The 20,984-nt window shown below is 44.9% G+C and overlaps 1 protein-coding gene across 1 annotated transcript; it reads right to left on the bottom strand.

Moving 5' to 3' along the window:
- Positions 1-8,762: 8,762 nt before the first annotated feature.
- KCNJ2 (potassium inwardly rectifying channel subfamily J member 2) lies at positions 8,763-16,073 on the bottom strand. The gene is made up of 2 exons (XM_009897859.2): positions 15,994-16,073; positions 8,763-11,027 (listed from the first exon to the last, which is right to left on the bottom strand). The coding sequence occupies exon 2, from the start codon at positions 10,809-10,811 to the stop codon at positions 9,528-9,530; it is 1,284 nt and encodes a 427-aa protein (XP_009896161.1). The 5' UTR covers positions 10,812-11,027; positions 15,994-16,073; the 3' UTR covers positions 8,763-9,527.
- Between the last annotated feature and the right edge of the window lie 4,911 nt (positions 16,074-20,984).

Below are 20,984 nucleotides of genomic sequence, written 5' to 3'. Positions count from 1 at the left end.
GTTGTTCAGAAGAGAAAGGGCAGAGCTGGAGCTGGATATTACAGCACGAATCCAAAGTTCCCATTTGAGCCATCACTAATGCCTTCATCCCATGTCAACCCTGTGCCCGAAAGCCCTCACCACCACCAAAGAATAACAAAAGGACCTCCTGCATACCTCAGCAAATATAAAGTAGATGCTTCCTTTTTTTCTTTTTTTTTTTTTTTTCTTTTTTTTTTTTTTCCAGTTTTGTTTTGAGCTGTCTGGAATCTCAGGAGGCACCCTCAAGGAAACGCTACCCAGACGTGCAGACAGCACGGATGTGTCAGAGCACTCATGTGAGAGCCAAAGCTAAAATATGCCTGCAAAGCACCAGTAGCTCCATTCTTATGAGTAACACATCCCAAAGGTGCCATAACATGCACGGATGCAATGAATTCTGGGGTGCTGGAAGGAGTACAGCAAGAGGAGGAGCTGCAGAGGAGAGTTTCTTAAGAAAGCCAACAAGTTCTTTTTCCACAATTTATCATACTACTCTTACACTGTGAGTTTGCCTTTCCCTCCAACTGCAGAGATGAAAAGTCACACAACTCTAGCATGGCTTGAGCCAGCCAAGAAAAAGAAATGCAGCTTTTTTCTGCTCCCCAGGGCATATATTATGGCTATTTGCTAACTTAATTTTTTTTTTTTCTTTTTGTCTTTAATATGTGGAGGAGACAAACTTCAAGGAGGGAATGTGGTCATCTCTTATCTGAAACAAAATCTACCATGTTGGAACAGGCTGAACCTGTTTTGTTAGGAAGATGTGTGAGGGGCAGAAATATATTGGAGTGGTGATGCTTGGATTTTTCAGCACAGATAACGCAGCACAGTTCTGCCCTGGTGAATACCAGGCATACGGTGGAGTCTTGCAGTGCTGGTGGAAATAATAAACAGCACATCTGCAACCTGGCAGAACAAAATGTGTGCCAGGGCAGAGCAGGATGAAGGTCAGCAGCAAAGCAGACCCCAACTGCCGTGGTTGCAGAAGTTCCCAGTGTCTGTGTGCTCCTGTGGATGATGAGCTGAGTGTCAGCAAAACTTCATGAACCTTCAGGTCCAATCAAGTTGCCTGCAAACATATCACAGGATCACAGAGTCACTACAGTTGGAACAGACCTTCAAGATCATCAAGACCAGGACCACTACTACACCATATCCTTGAGCACCATATCTAGATGGCTTTAAAATACATCCAGTGATGGTGATTCAACCACTTCCCTGGGCAGTCTGTTCACACCTTTGAGAACCCTTTCAGTATAGAATCTTTTCCTCAGGTCTAACCTAAACCTCCCCTGCTCTAACTTGATGCCATTTCCTCTTGTCCTATCAGTTGGAACATTTTGGGTATCTTTCTTCTGAAGAGCCAACAACAACCATCCGAAGGAAACCTGTAAGATTTGAAGTGTGTGTCTTGAGGCTTTCAAGCAGTACATAATTAATTACACCTCAAATGCATGCACATCATTTCTATGTGTAACAAAATCTCCTGAAGTCTGAAAACTCAGAGTGTGAAAGACTGGGGACTGTTTAATCACTCATTCTAACAGCAGAATTGTCATTTTAAAAGGCTCCATGAAGTGATTCCTGCAGCAGATGAAAAGGAGGGGCAATACATGCAAATGCTCCTCACATTTTCTTTTCCAGTTCTCCCAGTGGTTTAATTTATATCTGATGAGTCTACAGTTTTAAGAAGGAGAATGGCACATTAGTCTCTCTGGCAATACTGCTCAGGATGAAAGCACTCTCATTATTCGCACAGAAAGATTCAGATTTGCTTAAGCAAGAACTGTCACAACACGCTGAGGTCCAGGGATTCCTGCGGGAGGTAGTCTGACATCCTTGAAGCTGATTTGCATTAATTTATGACTATTACATTGTCTGTTTGTCCAATGGTTCTAAAGATGTTTAGTCAATGCATACTTTGAGTTAATTCAATAGAAAAAAAATGTCAGATAATACACCAAGGGATGGGCACAGCAATTCGGGCAGCCCCTCCTCTTTCAACACTGAGCCTACAGATCTGCAGAAGGATTTCTTCACAGGAGTTAATGAGTTATAAATGTTGAAAATACCAATATTGCAGCTATAAAGGTAAATACCAACTACACAAGGGTTCTTGAGATCAAAGCCTGGCAAAGAGAGAGAAAAGAAGGGGGAAAGGATGAGAAGGGTAGAAATAAACTTCTAAGCCTGCTGGGAGATAGCTTTGGAAAATTCGAGATAACTACTCCAGTACAGCTCCAGCACTGGCTCTAATTAGGATAAGTCAGGGTTCTCCTAATTGCTTTTAATTCCCTTGGCTTCTTTGGAAGCAGGATTGACCTCACACAAGGTGTGCAGTCCTGTGTTGGATCATGTGGATGTGGAGGAGAGCACCACATCCAAGGTCCATATCCTTCTCACCCTGCTGGTAAGGATGCAACACTCAGAAGCAATGTCCCATATGGGATCAGATTTGCAGGCTGGCCAGATAAAGAGGGAGAAGGGAGGCCAAGGCCATCATGGCCTACAAGACTACCTATCTCTATCAGCACAGCCTTTGCAAGGCAAGATGCAGGTGACATCATGCCTCCCTCAGCTGAACGAATTCTTTCCTTTTTGCAGATGTTGCTGTTACAATCACCCCAAACCATGCAGTCAGATGCCCTTCAGGTGGAGCTACTGACCTGCTATAAAGAGCAGATGGAGCATTTTTTGCCCTCCATGTGTTTTGAAATGCACCACATGCATTTGAGCTGCTCCATACCTTTATTCACTTTCTTTTCCTTTAAAGCTTTTATTTTCTTTCTTCAATGAGCTGCCGGGCTTCTTCTTAGAGGGCAGACATCTCTTGCCAAGCTCTCTTACAGAAGGAAGAATGGAATTCCCTCTGTTTCCATCTGGAGATCACAGAGGTATCCTGAATCAGCTCACACAGCCAAAGCTTTCTTGCCTAAGGTGTAAACAGAGAAAATACCAACTTGTGATTTGCCTCTACCTTTCCAGCAAAAGTGAAGTCAGCACAAGTATCAACATGGGAGAAAGGAAAGAATGATCTTCTGTTCTGTCTGGCATTCTCTGTGTGCATGAAGAAGGACTCAGCCAGATGAAAGGGTAAGGGTGGAAATTCTTTGGCTAAAGGTAGACATTCATCCTTCCTGGGAGCTGACAACCATTGCACCAGTGAAGGATGCTAAAAGACTTCAAAAACAGATCTTAAAGCCATATTATTTCTCTGGGTAATCTCTCTGCCCCAGGGTGAGAGGTATCCCTCTTCATGAAGATCCTGTGCTAATAACTATAGAAATCCATCTTTTCCCCTTAACAGCCTATTATACATCAATTAAATGAAACTCTGATAATGATTTCAGTGGAGGCAGTATCTTGGAGTTTATTAGTCTTGGGCAGCAGCAGCAGCAGTCAGATCTTTCTCAAAGCCTAATAATCCAGACATTTCTCAGGTGGTGACCTCAGAGTGCTCTGGTTTGGTTTGTTCTTTCTTTACAGGAGAGCTGTGAGTGTTTGCAGAAGGGAGCAGTATGCTCCCGAGGCAGCAGAAGGCAGCTCAGGTAGCCCAACCATGAGGCACCACTCCTGCCATGTAATGCAAAACAATTAAGGAGTGAATTTGCATACCAAGTCTTGTTTATGCACAGCAAGGTATTTTCATAGAATTGTTTCAGCTGGGAAAAGATCTCCAAGGTCCTGCTGAAGAGCTCCATCACACCAGGGCAGATGAGCTATCCCAGACAAATCAGGTTTTGAATCCCAGAGCACATCTCATCCCAAACCTTCCTTGCATGCTGATTTCCACCTGCCAAGAATCCAGAACCATGAAACAGGCTCCTTTAAAGTTTAGTTTAAACATTTTGAAAGAATGACAATTTCTTTAAACATTATTATACATTTTTGCACACCAGGGAAAACTGCAGCCAGGCTGAACTTGGCATTTCAAGAGAGTCAGCATGCACTGCTGGTTTGAGGAAAATAGGAAGCAGTTGGTTCATGCATCTTTCTCTGATGCACCTGCTGTGCTCCGGTATGTGTTGGGCTTTTGTTGACTTGCCAACACCAATGTGAGCAGGGGAAGGAGAAAAGTTTAGCTCTCTAGCCACCAAAATACACCATTTCCCAACAAGAGAAGGGAAAGACACTGACAGAAGAGGGTGCTAATGACTTGGGCAAAAGGAGCAAACCAGGTAGAATACACAGAGAGTGGCCCCCAACCTGCGTCCATGCAGCAAACATCAAAGCCAGGGTCATGCCAGTGAGCAGCTCGGTCAGAGAATAAGCAGATCCAGGCAGTGGCAGCTAATCTGTATCTCTAAATCCAGCCTTATAATTATTATCACAAGCTTTCCGAGAGACCATTAGATTTGAAAAGTAAATTTGAGTTTATAAATGGAATCTTCCGAGATAGGGTCAGGGCTCTGTCCGAGGCATCAGTTAATAACATTATAGACTGATAAGAGGTTTGAAAAACCAGGAGAGGGGCCAGACCTGCACTGAAAAGCTTCATAGCCGTCCTCAGCTGCTGCAGCCTGTTTGATTCCAGTTAGATCAGCAGTTTCCAGCTGAGTCACAGTTGTGCAGCCTCAGTATGTGCCCTGGAGGCCACACACAAACAGGGGGAAAGGAGCTTCCCAACCCGGACAAATAAGGGCACTGAGTCTCTTTGGTTACTCGAGACATGTCCCTGTTACTCTTCCCCATCCCATTGCACAAACCCCAGCTCTACACTTGTGCCATCAGGCTCAGGAGACAAATGAGGTCTGTATGAAGCTTAGTCTGGCACTGAGCTGAGGAGCATCATTTCAGTAAGGGGATGGGTCCAAGCAAACAGGAAACATGGGGATTTGAAGATGAGTTTCCTGCTTAATTATTTAATCCCTTTCCAAATCTTTCCATGTGCTTGCTTATGTCCCGTGTTTCCCCCTCCACCCCATCCCTTGCTTTGTAGTTTTTGCAGACTTTGAGCATTTTTTCCCTTCTTACAGCTCACAGCTAATGATCTGGAGCTCTGCAGTGCCAGGTATGACCTTAAGAAAGTCCCTCAGTGTCTCTCTGGGGAAGACCCTCCTGTGATCCAAGCTGCTTCAGTGTTTGTGTTCTCATCTGGGAAATAATGATGGTGTAACCTTTCCTCCTGCCTTTTGTCCAGGCAGAGAACGAGCTGTCTCATCCTAAAGTGTTTCAGACAAGGACTGTGCTCACCAGCCAGCCATAAACACAGCCATACAATAACCTCCAGCCCCATCTCCTCAGTTGATTTACAGACATGCTGCACTCACCAGCTCATTCTCAGGGTTTGTCATTGTTTGGTTGTTGTTGGTTTTTTTATTATTTATTTAGAAATAATAAAATAAGACATAATATATAAAAATCTGTACAATCCACAATTTGTGCAGTACATTAGGAAGACTTTGATACAAAAAGGCTGCAAACAGGAAAATAGTAATGGACAACTGTCAGATGCCTAGATTGTTCACCTTACAATAGCTGCAGGCCAAAAGTCATTACAAAAATCAGTTTCTGGTTGGCTGTGGGATGGCAACTATGCAGCACCCTTCTACTCTGCAATGGTCATGAGCAGCCATAATTTAAAGACATTACAGTACTTCTCAGTTTTACCTTGTACTCCATTATGAAAGAAAAAGACCCAAGAGAACAAATAAAATATCTGGACCCTTTGTCTTTTCCAAGAAGGGTGAGTGCTAAACTAACACCACAGAAGTTTTGTCATGGCTGGGAGAGAGCATCATTAAACACAGCTAATCAGCAATGCTTCCTACCCGCGCTACTTAACCGAGGACAACTCGCACAGAAGAGACAGAGGAAAGAGAAGATCCATCCCCACCTGCCTCAGAAATGCTCTTTTGTCACTGTACACAATATTATGTTTTAGACAATGTGTCTCATTCAAGTATTTTCAGGGAAGGGCAGAAATAACATATTCCCCCCCAGACCCTAAGCAAAATACAGTATAACCCTTCTGTGCGAGCCACTTTATCCTGGATGAAGAGGCTGAACCAACGCCTGCTGGACTCTGTGGGTAGAGCTCTGGCAGTTTATAGGGCCCCTGATCAAACATCACTTTGGCCCAGGACCACCAGGAACTGCAGAATTGCTGTCAGTCACTGTGTGGTCCATCTTCAAAAACCGACTAACCCAATCTGCTGCTGTAGAAGTGTGCTACAATAGTCTGTCCTACGTTGGCGTTAACCACGGCGTGCTGAGAAACAGAAAACGATGGACAAAGAGGGGAAGGGTACCATGGAGGCTACATTGCAGGTGTCATTCTAGCAGCTTCCCCAGAGCCAGAGGCTGAGTGCAATTCTGCAATGTAAGAGTCAATCGGCAAAGACAAAGGGTTATCAGAGAAAAAAAATAAAAGAAAAAAAAAAGAGAAAGAAAAAGAAAAAAGAGAGTGAAAAAAGAAAAAGCTTGTGGCAGAGAGCATAAGGGATTAGCTCAATGCACACCCTCAATGAGAGTAACACTCAGAAAGCTGGCAACTTTAAAAAATGCCAGTAACTAGAACAGGTTTTCAAATTAAAAGCCCATGCTTACAAATAAATAAAGAGAAGTTGAGAGCAATTAGGAATCCTATAAGGCTTGCAAGTATTTGCTAAAAACAAAAAATCATGCTAACCGGTAGCATCTAGGTTCTAGCTACTGAGACTGCCGAGCAGAAGTTATACTTTTTGTGGCCTTTTCTTCTTCGTCGTTTTTCTCCTCGCCTTCCTTTACAGACTTCTATTTACATTTGGCTTTAAATATGAAAATACTTGATAAACTTTATAAAATGTACATTTTAAAAATAGTTCTGAAAAAACTGACTTCAAAACGAAATGGAACAAAACAAAGAAAACCCCCAAACCTCTGCACCAGAAATGTTAAGGGGGAGGGGATTTTATTTATTTATTTATTTATTTTCCCTCTGAATTTCTTTTGCTTTAAAGAACCAAGCTGAATTCTGCATTTCTCAACCCTTCCCCAATCTCTCATCCCTCTTTCAAATAGCTCAAGTATAATTTAGTGGGAGCACTGGGCACCTGGGGGATGCTGACAGGGTCCCCTTTCTTCTGGTCAGCCTCCCTTTTCCATCCCTTCTCCATCGTGTTTCATGCACCCTCTGTTTCACTGAATACTCTTTGGTTTAGTGTTTGGTTTTTGTTTTTTTCTTTCACAAGAATATCACAATAGCAGCACTAGCAGCACTCAGTTGTCTTCACCACTGTTGACCCAGAAACTGCAATCAAATCGCCTTTACATGTTCAGCCTTTCCTTTCTTTTACATCCCCCCACCCCAGTAACAGCCTTAGTACTTGCACTTAATCATCTGCCCTCTCTAGGAGCCAAATCTATGTTTACAATGTCGAATTTCCACAGCTTTGAACCCACCCACTGTAGATACCATCTTATCAGAAACCATTTCATTGCAGGCATTTCTTTCAGGCAGGGCTGGAAGGGGCCAGAGGCCTTCACAGATATCCATTTGCAGAAGACATTAGACCTAGAACAAGCTGTTTTTTAATGGCATACAGTGATCCAATACTGTGAGAGTTGACTAGGGTTATCGTCCCCACCACCACCCCTCTCCACCTGCTCCTTGAGAAGCAGGCGTGAAGCACACGTTCACTGTCTCCTTGAGCTTTAGAGGCACAGAGAATTTAAAGCCTTCTGGGTGAAGGAGCCAAAATACCTCCAGAGCCAGAGCTTCCCCAAAGGTCAAAATCTGCTCAGGGCTCAGTGACATATCTCATCCACTGACCACTCAGCTGGTGTTTTAAGGGGACTAGAGGCAAGGGATGGACCTCACTGCAGCCTCATCCTCCCCTCATCTAAAATCAGATGGAAAATTCGCTTCTCCTCTCAAAATCAGGTGAAAAATACACTTTTCCTGACACTTCTGCTCTGCTGAAGAGCAGCACTTTGTACAAAGCGCCACAATCCCTGTGCCACTCCCAAGTGCTGTGCTGTGAAAGTTGTTTTCTCTTTTCTTCTCCGTCACTCTCTACCTTCCTCTTCCAAAACCTCCTCTCCCCAGGGATTTATCTATCGCTCAGCTCATCTGTGCCTGCACACCAGCTCCAGCAGCTTCAGCATGTCCCTGGCATAGTTTCACTGGTAAGCAGCCGAGGGGCTGGGGTCAGGCGCCTGCAGCACACAGAGGATGGCTCAGTTTTCAGATGAGGTCCAGCGTTGGGTTGGGAATGTGTGAGCTAAGACTTGACCTTCTGCTGCCACCCAGCTCCTCCAGCGACCAGAGAGGACAGATTATTTGCTGGTTTGCTTTCCCCCAACTGCATTTCTCTCCTTACAAGAAGGAAGGGAATTTACTTCCCCATAGAATAGCAGCAAGGGGCAAAGGGAGGAGTCCTAGCTCACTTTAGATCCCAGTCTTAAGCTTTTAGAATAAGGTGCAAAATAAAGGTCATGAAAAGGAAAAATTAAAATTTAAAAAAAAAAAAAAAAAAAAAGAAACCAAAAGAACTGTCTTGAGGTTTGAAAATTTTTTTTGTTTGTTTAAAGCAGCCTGTTCCTTTCTATTTTTTTTTCCCTCTCCTTTTTTTTTTCCTCTTTTTTTTTTTCTTTATCTATTTAAATAAACTCCACTGTGCAAAACTGTGCATTTTCTTTGGTATCCACTTAGGTAGTTTTAACTTAGGTTGGTTGGTTGGTTGTTTTCCCCTACGTGTGTGTATCTATATTATTTATTTTTTTTCCTTTTAGACAGAGAATTAAATTCTCCCCCCCAAAAACCATAACTTTGCTGGCGGCTACTGATTGGCCTTATGTTACATAATGCCCCTTTATGTAATTGGAAAGAGAGAAATTGATTCTAGCTATCAAACTACTGGCCTCAAAAGGAGTTTAGACGTTCTGGCAACATTGGCCTCTCTGAAGTGATCACAAACTTTTCAACCCAAAAGGTTCAACACTGACTTTTTATCCCTTTTTTTTTTTTTTTTCTCTCTTTTCTTCTTTTTTTTTTTAATTACACAACAGAAAATAAAAACTACACTGCAACAAAAATAACCATTTGTGTTCATGTAGTTAGCAGCAGCTTCTTAAAAAAAAAAATAATAATAAAATAAGGCAAATCCTTGCCTTTGTTATGCCATTAAAAACATTCTTGTTCCCTAGAGAGAAGCATTCTGGAAAAAAGATGAAAAACAAAAAATAAAGAAATAAAATAATAATAACCCAACCAAAGCTTGCCTGCAAGTTCAAGTTTTGTAAAAAAATATATACATAATTTATTCTACAACATATGTGCCTTCTGTTCATACTTAGACATGTTTAGTGCTTTGTGTTTAGAGTTCATTTTCTGTCGTCCCACCTCTGAGGACAGCCCTAAAACCAGCCTGGGTTTCTCAGGTCTGCTTGCCTTCACACCACTCTTCGACAGTACCGTTGTCTGAAAACTGTTCTGGGCCAACTTCTCAGGTCAACATGCCTTTGACCAATCGATGCATTTTGTTTTTCCTTTCAACCAAAAGAGAGAGGAAGAGTTTTGTCAGTCATATTTCCGACTCCCGCCGTAGCGGCCGCGGCTCTAGAGGCACCCCTGCTTGGTTGTGGTGGTCCATGTCTGGGTGGGTGTCTGTGCTCATGCTCTCAGGCACCCCCGTGTCAATCTCGTCCTCCTCTTTGCTGGTGAGGGCCACTTCATTCTCGTAGCAAAAGGAGTTTGCATTAGAGAGAATGTATTTCTTTTCTGCTAAGTCTCTGGCACTGCAGATGGGTGTGTTGGGCACTTCGTATGTTTTGTGGAACCTCGAGTAGTCCACTTTGTAGTAGTTTTTCTCTTCAAAGAGCACAGGCTCGTAGCGATGGCCCCAGAGGATTTCGTTTGCCAGATATGAGCTACGGCACTGGGTGGTCATGGCGGTAGCTTCCACCATGCCCTCTAATATTACTACAATTTCAAAGTCAGCATTGTCCATGTCTTGTTTGCTCAAGTCATACAAAGGACTGTCTTCATCTATTTCATGGACTATTGTAATTGGGGAGACCAGGAATATGCGGTCTATCCCGCTGTCAAACCCTACATTGATGTCTATTTGATCCAAGGGAATGTACTCCCCTTCCGACGTGATCCTGGATTTGAGGAGCTGTGCTCGCACGTGCGCCTCCACCAAGTGGCTTTTCCTCAGGTTTCCAACACGCCACATCAGGCACAGTTTTCCATCTCTCATGGCCACCACAGCATTGTGGCTGAAGACTAGAGTTTCATTTCTCTTTTTTGGCTTCGCCATCTTTGCCATGACAGCACCAATGATGAAGGCATCAATGATGCAGCCTACTATAGACTGGAAAACCACCATGAAAACTGCAATGGGGCACTCATCTGTGACGCACCTGAAGCCATAGCCGATAGTGGTCTGGGTCTCAATGGAGAACAGAAAGGCTGCGGTGAAGCTGCTCACTTGAGAGACACAAGGTTTGCTGTTCTCCTGATTCTCCAGATCCCCGTGCAACAGCGCAATCAACCAAAATACACAGCCAAAGAAAAGCCAGGAGAGGATGAATGTCAGGCAGAAGATAACTAGCATCCACCTCCAGCGGATGTCCACACAAGTGGTGAAGATGTCTGCCAGGTATCGCTGTCCCTTCTCCCCCACGTTAATAAACTGGACATTGCAGTGGCCATCTTTCTTGACAAAGCGGCTCCTGCACTGCTGTCTGGTGTGTACCTTGCTCTTTCCATTCCCAAAGCCGTTGGCAACGGCCATGGTCGACAGCTTCATGCCGTCCTCTTCCGAAGACACGATGCTGTAGCGGTTGGTTCGCACGCTGCCCATCACTACTGCTGTGGACTGAGGTGCTTCTGCTTTAGAAAACAGTCTAAGTTTCTGCAAAACCCTTTGGAGAAACAGTTTTGAAAGTTCTAGAGGAACACACACACACAGAAAAACAGGGGAGAGGCTGAAGTCCCCAAAAGTCCTTGGCTCAACCAAGGACAGTCTTCTGGCATGCAGCGTTAGCTTAACAAGTAACCGTCATAGAGAGGGCATGGTCTGCAAAAGAAAGAGAAATGTCATATTAGAGCTTGGAGGAAAAGGATGAGGAATCAAACCTGAAAGAATCCAATAAAATTACTCCTGTGGACCTGCAGGAACTTTACATATTCTTAACAGTGTAGTCTGGATTGCACAACGTGCTCAGTTGTATATTGACATTAGGACTGCAAAGAAAGTATTGCTCTCACTGAGAAGAGCACTGGAGTGATCATGTCGCACAAGCCTCTAAGCAATATTGACTTCAAAGCTGGACGTGCAAAGGAAGCAGTTTTGTACTTATTTTGAAACAAACAATCCATGCTCACACCCATCTGGTCAAAGATAAACAGCGAGACAGCTTCTAGTGACATACAAGGTGTCTCCTGGACTCTTTTACCTACCACAAATGCAAAAGGGAAGGTGATGTGTGCTGAGAAAAGCAATAAACCTGGAGAATGCAAAATGTTACTGATTTCCATGAATTACATCAGAGAACTTTTCTCTTTAATTAAGCTAAAAATAGGAGTTGCTTATCCTCTGCAACAGAACGAGTAAGGGCTGCTCATCTCTCACTCCATGAACTCTCGGATCTGTGCTGTTTTTACACTCACATTATGTTTAAATTGTATGAACCCAACTAAATCTTGTAACAACCCTCATCTGCTCTTGCTAACACCACTAGCAAAAGGCTGCAATGGTGTAGGACCAGACAAGTGTCTTTGTAACACCTTTGGTAGGAAGCAAGCTGCTGCACCTTTCCCTCTGGAGCCTGAGGCAGCCAGTTCCACCTCCGATGGATAACGGTTCTGACTGTCCCTGCGGGTCTTAAACATCAGCAATTAAGACTCAAGAGAGAGGCTACAAAACCTTCTTCCTGAGGGTAGAAGCCACCAAACTTGTTTCAGGGAGGTCTGGCTTAGACCCAGGTCTAGCTTTTAACAAGTGCGTCATCCATTAAGTCATGCACTTTATATCAGGAAATGTAATTGAAATGCTGCAGAGGAGAAGAGATGTGTTAATGCAACTGCTTCATCCACACATGCACCCCATGGAGGAAATAAAACTAAAATCAAGGGATGAGGAATGTCTGCTGCCCTTTTGTCATAGGAGAGGAGACTTCAGTACTATTTACAGTAGTGGTGGATAAATTGTGATGCTTCTTCATAAATCAATATTGTCAAAACTCATCCGAGTTTGTCCAAAACCCAACAAAACTGCAGCCACCAAGAAACACAACTTCTGCCCACAAAGTGACCTCAGTGGCTCTTCCTCTGATTTGTATCCTTTCCCCAAAAAAGCTCTTAAAGCCCTGCAGAGGTGTCCCAAAAACTTTAAGAATTGCAAACAGTTTCTCAGCCCTCCCACATCCTTCAACCACATTACAAGGGCCTGAGGTCAGCAAACACTTGTTAGGAAAAGAGCAGGTGACAAACAGAAAACACCAGCATGCTCACAGTTGCCTGCAGGCTGCTTTTTCCCTCTTGAATCCTTCTGGGTTTACTTCTACCTTCTCTTTTTTTCCCTCACTTCTGTTTGTTGTGCAAGAATGCGTCCCAACGCCTACTTGCTGAGATTAGTCATCTGTGACTTCAGCGCCGTACAAGACGTTTTGGCAGCTCCTAATAGATTTGGTAATGCCAGGTTTGGAGTATGGCTCTCAGCAATGTAGGCTTAGGTATAGCTGCCTTCGTACTTCTGTCTTCCCTACACCATGTAAGGATTCACTTTCCCCCCACACACACCTTCTTGTTCATGAGGTTTCTCAATCATGTCAGGCTATTATTCTCAAAAATACAAAGGAATTCTTTTAATGTTCACTTAATTTAAGAAAAAAAAAATCTATTAGAAACCTGAACACAGAGGGAAAGGGAAATTACTCATAATAGGTTCCACACAACTTCTTGAAAAGCCATTGCACTGGTCTGCAAATCGATCGCTCTTATAAACCACATCCTACAATCCCAGTTGTGTTTGACTTCTACACTGAGTCTGTTTTGTTCCAAGCTGATGGAAACACAGCCCAGGAGACAGCTGATTTTGAAGCTTTTTTTTCTCTCTCTCTCTCTTTTTTTCTTCCTGCATTGTCTCATAGATTTTAGAGGAAAACTTGCGGAGCAGAAAAAGATAAACTGTAAAGCTGCAAGTGTCTGAATATGCAACTCCCTCCACAAAAGACCAGAGGACATTTGTTTGAATTCCATGAATCAGTGAAATCTGAACACCAGCTTCCTGCAGCAAGCTGGTTGCATTTAGAATTTTGGGACCTGAATTAAGTATCATACCTTGTCCTATCCCTGCTCTGAAGAGCTGAGAACCTTCTACATACTACAGACACAACGGTTCTCCTTCCTTGCTGCAGGCTGCTCTTGGGAGTGGAGCTGCACCAGCTGGGCTCTAATGATCCCTAAACTCTGGGGTGTGCCTGGGGACACCCTGTGCTACCTTTACAGCCTGCTTTAGCTGCATACAACAAAGCTGTGCCATGCTCCACTGCAGCAGAGCTGTCTTCTTTTCTTTACAGCACAACTTGCCTCTCTTCTTTACAAGTGCTTGGAGTGGGGAGGATGCCAGGATGGGAGCACAACCAGCACCGTGCGCAGGGACCCGCCACTGCAAGGCAGCAGAGGTCTGATCTTGTTCCCACTGGCCCTGTCAAACACCTTGTAGATGCACCAGCTGCCTAGTCACACACATCATCAGTGCTCTGCCCAAAACTTCACAACTAGTTTCAATAGAGGACCCTCCCCAAATCCCAAAAGCAATCAAACCAGCATAAAAATCTAACAGTGCTTCTTATTTTGCTAATCCACCTGCTGCTCAAAGGCAAAACAAGTTGCTGTCACCCAAGCCACCTCATTATTGTTGTTAGTAGCACCAAAGATGCCAAGATAGTGTGAGATCAGTTCTGCAAGCCTCACCAGACAAAAGAAGCCAACCCAGTACCCACCACCCAACCCAAACCTTTGCCTAATTGGGCCCAACATATTGCTGCCAGACATAGACATGCATGCAGCTGTAAATTCAGTCATCACTAGGTGTGTTGCTATTATAAATTCGGGCTCCTTTTCCTCCTGGAAGGGACACCACAAGATCAGATCAGTGCAGCCTGGAATTTCCAGCACTGGTTCCGACGCAGCATTACTGGGAAGGGCTGCCCTGGGCTTGCTCTACTGCGAGGGGATGCTCAAAGGAGCAGAGCAAAACGGAGCTGTGCTGTATTTGCAGCATTTCTGAACCAACACTTGTGGAAATGCCACGATGTGAAGCCCAATCCTTCACTTTTCCCGTAGCAAGCATTCTCCCCTCCCCCCTTAAGACTTGCCCCCGGGGAAGACGTTCTTGTTGCGTGTCTGAACTCCACAACGAACAGCTCGAGGGGAATTTGTGCAGAGGTTTCGTACTGAGGAAAAACTCTGAAGTGCAAAAAGAGCCGGGAGGGTGTAGAGAGGCGCACTAATGAGCGCCTGGAGCACTTATTCCCAGGCTGACGCCAGGCAGCTCTGCAGAGCAAGCCGGGCACATGTTGCTAAGCGAGCCCCAGCACCACCTTCGCCTAGCGCCTTCCCTCTGCCCTCGGTAAACAGAACAAAGGAGCGACTCGCTCCAGCGAAACCTCTTCCCACAGTCCCTGCTCCCTCTCTGCTAGGTACAGCCACCCCCATAACTATCTTCCTGACCCCCTACATGGCTTAAGAGTCATTCCCCAGGGCTTCTCCAGCAGGTTGCGTAGGACTTAAGTTACACAAAGTGTTGAGCTGCCTTCAGAGGGATCTGTCCTTTATGATCAGGAGGTGGGAGAAGGGGAAAGGCAACCACCAAATGAGAAGGGAAAAATTAAAAAAAAAAAAAAAAAAAGGCAGATGATATTGGGAAATGGGTTAAAAAAAAAAAAAAAAAAAAAGACAAAGGAAAGGACAAGTGGCATTTACATCTGCTGTCCTGCAAAGGAGAGGGGTTCAGGGTATTTCTAGCTGATGACACAATAACTACAAGTGAAGAGCCAGCACCAGGGGGTGTACTTGATGCACCGGCTCCGAGGATGGAAAAGCAAACAAGTGTAAAGGTAAGGCTGAGCCACAGGAACAAGTGCGGCCGCTGCGGGCTGGAACACTGGCAGCGGGCACGGAGAGGACTGAGACGCGGATCCTGGCTTAGCCCGGGCACCTGCAGCTCCCTGATGCCTGGCCCTGGGAGACGGCAAAGCAGGCATTGAACAGGCAGATCCGTCTACAAATCTGCCATTTCTGATCAGTATTTTTTACTGTAACTGTCATAGAATGGCTTGGTTTGGAAGGCATCTTTAAAGCTAATCATGAACCAAGTTGAAACAATAGTCTCTTAACAGCCTCCACAGCTGCATAACCATCCAGTTGGGGTTTTTTCCTTTCTATTATAATGTTTTTCTTCTTAGCAGGATGGTTAAGACAACCCCTTCTTTTCAGAAGGCCACTGAATGAGGTATAGGTTGGTCCCCTAAAACATTTCGGACGCTCCTTTTCAAACCATGCATCTTATCTCCCAGACTTATTACTTTTGACCTCTCTCTTGTACAGGAAACAACAAGCAAGAAGAACAGAGAGGGATGGAGCAGTGCTGGAGTTGTCATGCGAACTTCCAGCCCTTCCCCAGAATAAAATATCTCAGGAGCAAGGCGGGGTGGTGGGGGGGAAGCAGCTGGTGCATGGAAAGTTATGAACATAAACAGATGCTGCAAAGCAGATGCTCGAGTGTTCCCAGCATACCTATCTAATTATTTTAGGCACTGAGAATAGCTCGTGGATGGTGCAAGAGAAATGCAGGAGTTCCCCCTCCAAAGGGCTATACCTACCCATGCAGCTCCTTCGCCGACAAGGAAAACTTCCCCCCGGCAATTCAGCTCCCACCGCATCGCCCGTACCCCTGCAAATCAGTGTCACACTAGGAGGGGAGGAGGGGCTGGAGGGTGAACTGGATGGCTAGATGTAGAAAGAAGTTGGCTCCTTACCTGCCGCTGGCTCAGAGGAGGTGCTTATGGAGCTAAAGGGGGTAAAAGATCCAGCAGCGGGGGGGACGCAGCAAAGCCAATCCGGGGTGCCCGCCCGCCGCCGCACCGCTTGCAACTGAGCCTCTGAATGAGCCGCTGCCCCTTTCTGCCGCTGCCATGTGATGTTTAATAGCGGCCCCACCGGCTCCGCCCTCCGCGCTACCCCGCGCCAATGGCAGCCGGGAGGCCGGGCCGGGCCGAGCCGAGCCGGGCCAGCGGCGGGGCCGGGGCGAGCGTAGCGGAGCTGCTGCGAGGCCGGGCGGAGCGCGGGGGTGTCCAGCTGGAGCTGGAGTGGAGCGGGGTGCCCGGTGCGAGGGATCCCGGGGGAAGCCGCGGTGCAGCCGCCCGGCCAGATTTACTCCGGTTGTGCCCGCGGGCACCCGGCACCTGCCGCCGGTATCCCCCTCGCATCGTCGAAAAAACGCTTTTGCAAGAGTTTACTGGGAGCTAGTGGAAGTCTCATGTGGGGTCTGTGTGGCTGCTCGCTTCTGCCTCGGGCTAATCTGCGAGGCACATGTGCTAAAGAAAAATACAAGAGAAAGACAAATTTTGTGCCTTTTGTTCCTTATTTTATTTCAGCCAAGAGAAATGCTCAGATGCAGGCTATCACCTCACAAACGCCCGACTCCCAACACTAGAAGCAAGTCAAGCACAGCTACGCAACATCCTTCTCTTTCACTGAAACCCCTCCCAAAGCAAGAACTTTGATCCCTGGGCTGAGATCTTTTGGAGCAAGGCTGGGAGCAAGAACCTGGATGCAGAATGGAGGGTCTAAGTCTTTGTTCCATAGATCACCTGTGGCACCTGGTCACTGTTGAAATACACAGATATCAAAATGATTTTTAGTAGCTTGTCCTTCCTACAGTGGATGTGGCCTAAGACAAAGAAAACAAGGATGAAATGCCTGGCTGGGAGCCTTGCAGGAACAAAAACAGCCTTGTAAGCACACTCTGAAGTTTGCCAAACCCCAGCTCTGATGGACAGTGCAAGGGTGTTAGTTTCCAAGGCAGGTGTCCGCTCTGTGACACTCTCCTTCTGCCCCCAGAAAGCTGAGTGCCAACAGCTGAAAGGCTTCACTGAGCCCTGGGTGCTGTGCTGGAGAACTGGAGGTGAAGGTGACTGCTAAACTGCAGGGGCTGCGAACTGCACAGGACTTTAGAAATCAGCATGAGCACCTTGGATTGCAACCTAGGGCTGCAGCAGCAGCCCCTCCAGCACATGGGGAATGGGTCCTGGGAAGGCTTCTGGGTCAAGACAGTGTTAATCAACAGTCTAGGAGCTTCTGAGGGATAGTCTGATCCAAGTGGGTTGTCCACTCTCCTCCCTGGAGCTTCCTTACAATGTCCAGACCAGGTTCTCAATATGATTTCCTACTTTGCACAGCAAAGCCAGTGCCTGCAGTCACTCATAGTTACTTAAACTGTCCTCCTCCTCGTTTGTTTCCTAAGTTTACAACTCTGGCATTAGCTCTTTAAATACTCAGCGAAAATGCTTTGCCCAAATGCTTTCTCACAGAGTTTAGACTTTAGGAACACACTCATATTGCTGCTGAACAATTCCCTCCAACTGCCATTACTGTCACTTACAGTATTTGCCCAGTTCCCCGTACTCCGAATAAGGAAGCACCACATCGTTGCAGCAATGAATGCAATGGCCAAATGCAGCCTGTTTTAAGAGCCTCCAGAATGATGTGTGCAGGAGAAGCAAAATTTACATGATGGGGAGAGGGGAAGAAAAGACAAGTGCTTGTCTTTCTTGAGCAGTCTGTCATGTTGGGCAATCATGTTGTTTATAACTTATTTTGGGGTGATTCTGTTCCTTTTTAAGTTGAAGAAAAGTCTTACAGCACAAAGAAGTTTGTTATGAATTGTAAACCTGAAACAAACAAACAAAAAGCTGCAAGAGGGAATTACTGCAATATTGTATGCATTCAGTAAGATGAAGGTCATTAAATCCTCAAGGTTTGAAAGCCATAGACACAAATCCTACAGAGTTCATATACCTGTAACATTAAGAAAAATAACCCTTGTTCTTCTGAGCGCCTGAATACTACTATGAACTGCTAAAATAGCAACAAACTGACCCACCTTGAAGAAGTCTCTGCTCATCTAGATGTAAGTGAAAGAAAGAAGAACCTTGGTCTGCTATTACTAGGAGATGCTTTGCTGAGAATGCAGGCAGTTTGCTGGGGGTGTCTTCGACAAATCTCTGCACAATATCCACACAATGTTACAGACCACAGACTGACCATGTAGGCACTTACTCAGCCTTTACTCATGCAAACTGACTGATGAAGGCTACAGACTTACCAGACCCAGAGATCCCAGATCTGCCCATATGAGTAAGGATTATTCACAGCAGTGTGGACTTGCAGGTCAAGCCATTTAGCGCTTCGTGCTGGGGAAGGGTAGAGCATAGACATCACAACTGTTTTGCAGCTTTCGTGAAGTCAGAGCAGCTCTGCCCAGAAAGCTCTTCTTAGAATGAAATATTGATTCTAATCTGTTCTAGAGATAATGAGAACTGTAACAAAGTCACCTCTCATCTGCAGGGACTTCAGTAGAAATAATTCCAAACCCTGCAAATGGGGAAGTTGAAGTTGCAAGCAAAGTTTCTTTCCTGTTGCAGCAAACCAGGACAAAGAGTGTGAGAGACAGCTGGAAACTTAACCCTCGAGAGTGAGCGAGGGTTGCTTTCCTCCTCTCAATGGATGGTTTTCTAATTTGATGTAGTCTAGCTCCAGAAATCTCTGAGCGCCTCACTGCAGAACCTCTGGATGAAAATACTAGAAGGGCTCTGTGAAATGGTCATAGGCTGAGGAGTTTTCAAGACAAAAATCTGCTATCTGCAGAATAAACAGTATCGAGGGATACAAAGAGCTTTGTGAAGGCAGAACATTGATATTTCATGCCAGTGTAGGAGGTGTAAGAGCAGGAGCCAGCCCCAAAGCAGTGTGCTTTGCTTAGGCAGATTTCAGCCAGGCCCTGTTGGTGAAAGGAGGGCGCCTTCTCCCCTCATTTTCTGTTTTCTGGCATCATTCTCTCCTTTGCCCATCATAGCCACTCTGTCCCCAAGTCTTGCAGAGATCTGCAGATTCCCCATGGAAGCAAATTTAAGAGTTGTATTGCAGACAAAGTCCTTGCCAGCTGGGACCAGTGGCTTTAGCCCCTGCCTTACTGCACGGGAGATGTTATTAAATTGCTTTTTCTGTCTTGGCGGTGAAATGACCTAATTATCAGATTGCATTAGTCTTCATCTCTTAAAGTGGCCAAATCTGCTTTGGTTCTCAAGGATTTTATTGCCAGCTGAAAATAGCTTAATTGTATTGTACTAGCAAAGCAAACATGGTCTGGTAGAATCAAAGCAGTTGGTTTCCACAAGAGGAGAAGAAATGCCATAAATAACGCGCCAGGCTTGTTTTTTTCTTTTGGTCTCACCATTTCCACACATGTAAACTGCCATAAGTCAGCCTTTCTTCTCTCACCATTAAGTCAACTGGAAAATATTCATCAGGAAAAGGTGGTTTCCCCCTTTCTCAGCAAACCTCTGGGGTTTAGGCATTAACAGGATCTTTATAGGTCTGATGCTGGCATCATCCGAGGACAAATGAAGCCCCTTCAGTAACAGAAGGAGTGGGTAAATCCAATGAGAATTGCTCAGGGAGATGGTTACATGTTTGATAAGACTTGAGAGAGCAAAGAAATAGGTTTTGTACTTTGCAAGCAAATAGGATCTACAGATGTCAGTGGCACAGTTATATTGGATGATAATAACACACTTGTTTATAGAAGGGGTGAAATATGACAAAGGAAACTGAATTTATATAACTGAGAATAGTGGAACTTACACACCATTCCATTTTTTTTCCTTCTCTCTCTTCTCCTTCCCCATATACTCTGTGTCCAAAATCTTTGCTTAAGATTTCAGAGTGTCTTGTTTCATTTAATTCTAAAGACAAAACACCAGGCAGTGACTTTGTTTTCTAAAAAAAAGATAACCCCTAATTAAGTGTGGACTCTCAGCATTTGCTGCTGTAGATGGCAGATCTTGGAAGGAAGGTGAAGAATCTTGACAGAATGAATTGCACACAGTGATCCCCAGCTAACAGTAACCGGGTATAACCTGCAAGGCAACAGCATCCCCAGAATTTCTGCCAAAGGAAACTTATTTCCAACACTGTATTCCACATGGCTCCATTCTCCATAGATTAAGATACCTCATTTAATGGATCTTTAATTTCCAGCTAAATATTCAGACCCAACAAAATATGTTAAGTGCCTGTTGGTAAAAAGTGAGCTCTTTCAGCTCGCAACATGTGTCAGATTTAAAGCCTTAACATTATCAGGACATGTTAGTGTTATCCAATCCACATCTTGCACACTCTTTGTTTTCTAGAAGCATTGCTGCAGCAAGGCAGTTGTGTTACCATTTAGTGATCTGGTTTTGCAAGTTAGGGTTGTGGATAATCTGCCAGAAATGCAATCATCTTAAGGGACATCCAGCATTGCTTGTGACATGGCAATTGTCCATATTTTAACTTGTCCAGCCATCAGTCAGCTTTGTCCTCAAAGGTGGCACTGGGGAACATGTGTTCAGATTAAGGAGAAGGACATTAGTGTGATAGAAGTGACCAAGAAATTACATATTAATAGAGATAATATTATTCTCAGAGTTATCTAATGATATTTCATGGTTCCCATTCTTTAGCTATCTCAAGGGAAAGGGAGTTAATGGTTAATAAAACTTGCCAGAGTGGTGAGAACATGCCCATGGAGCTGACATAGGGAACTTGACAATTCCTGGAAGGAAAAGGGTTAAGAGCCAGCAACTTGCGCACACAAAACTATGTGACTACACTTTCATTCTCTTCCTTACAGCTCCAGTTGCTAGTGTTGCTGCCTGCCAGGTTTTCTAAAGTCAAGATAGGCTCATGCTCAGCTGAACAGAACAGG

The sequence above is a fragment of the Dryobates pubescens genome, chromosome 20, assembly GCF_014839835.1.
Source record: "Dryobates pubescens isolate bDryPub1 chromosome 20, bDryPub1.pri, whole genome shotgun sequence".
Classification (NCBI taxonomy): domain Eukaryota; kingdom Metazoa; phylum Chordata; class Aves; order Piciformes; family Picidae; genus Dryobates; species Dryobates pubescens.
Note: the sequence above shows the minus strand (reverse complement) of the source record. Positions and strands in the feature narration are given on the sequence as shown.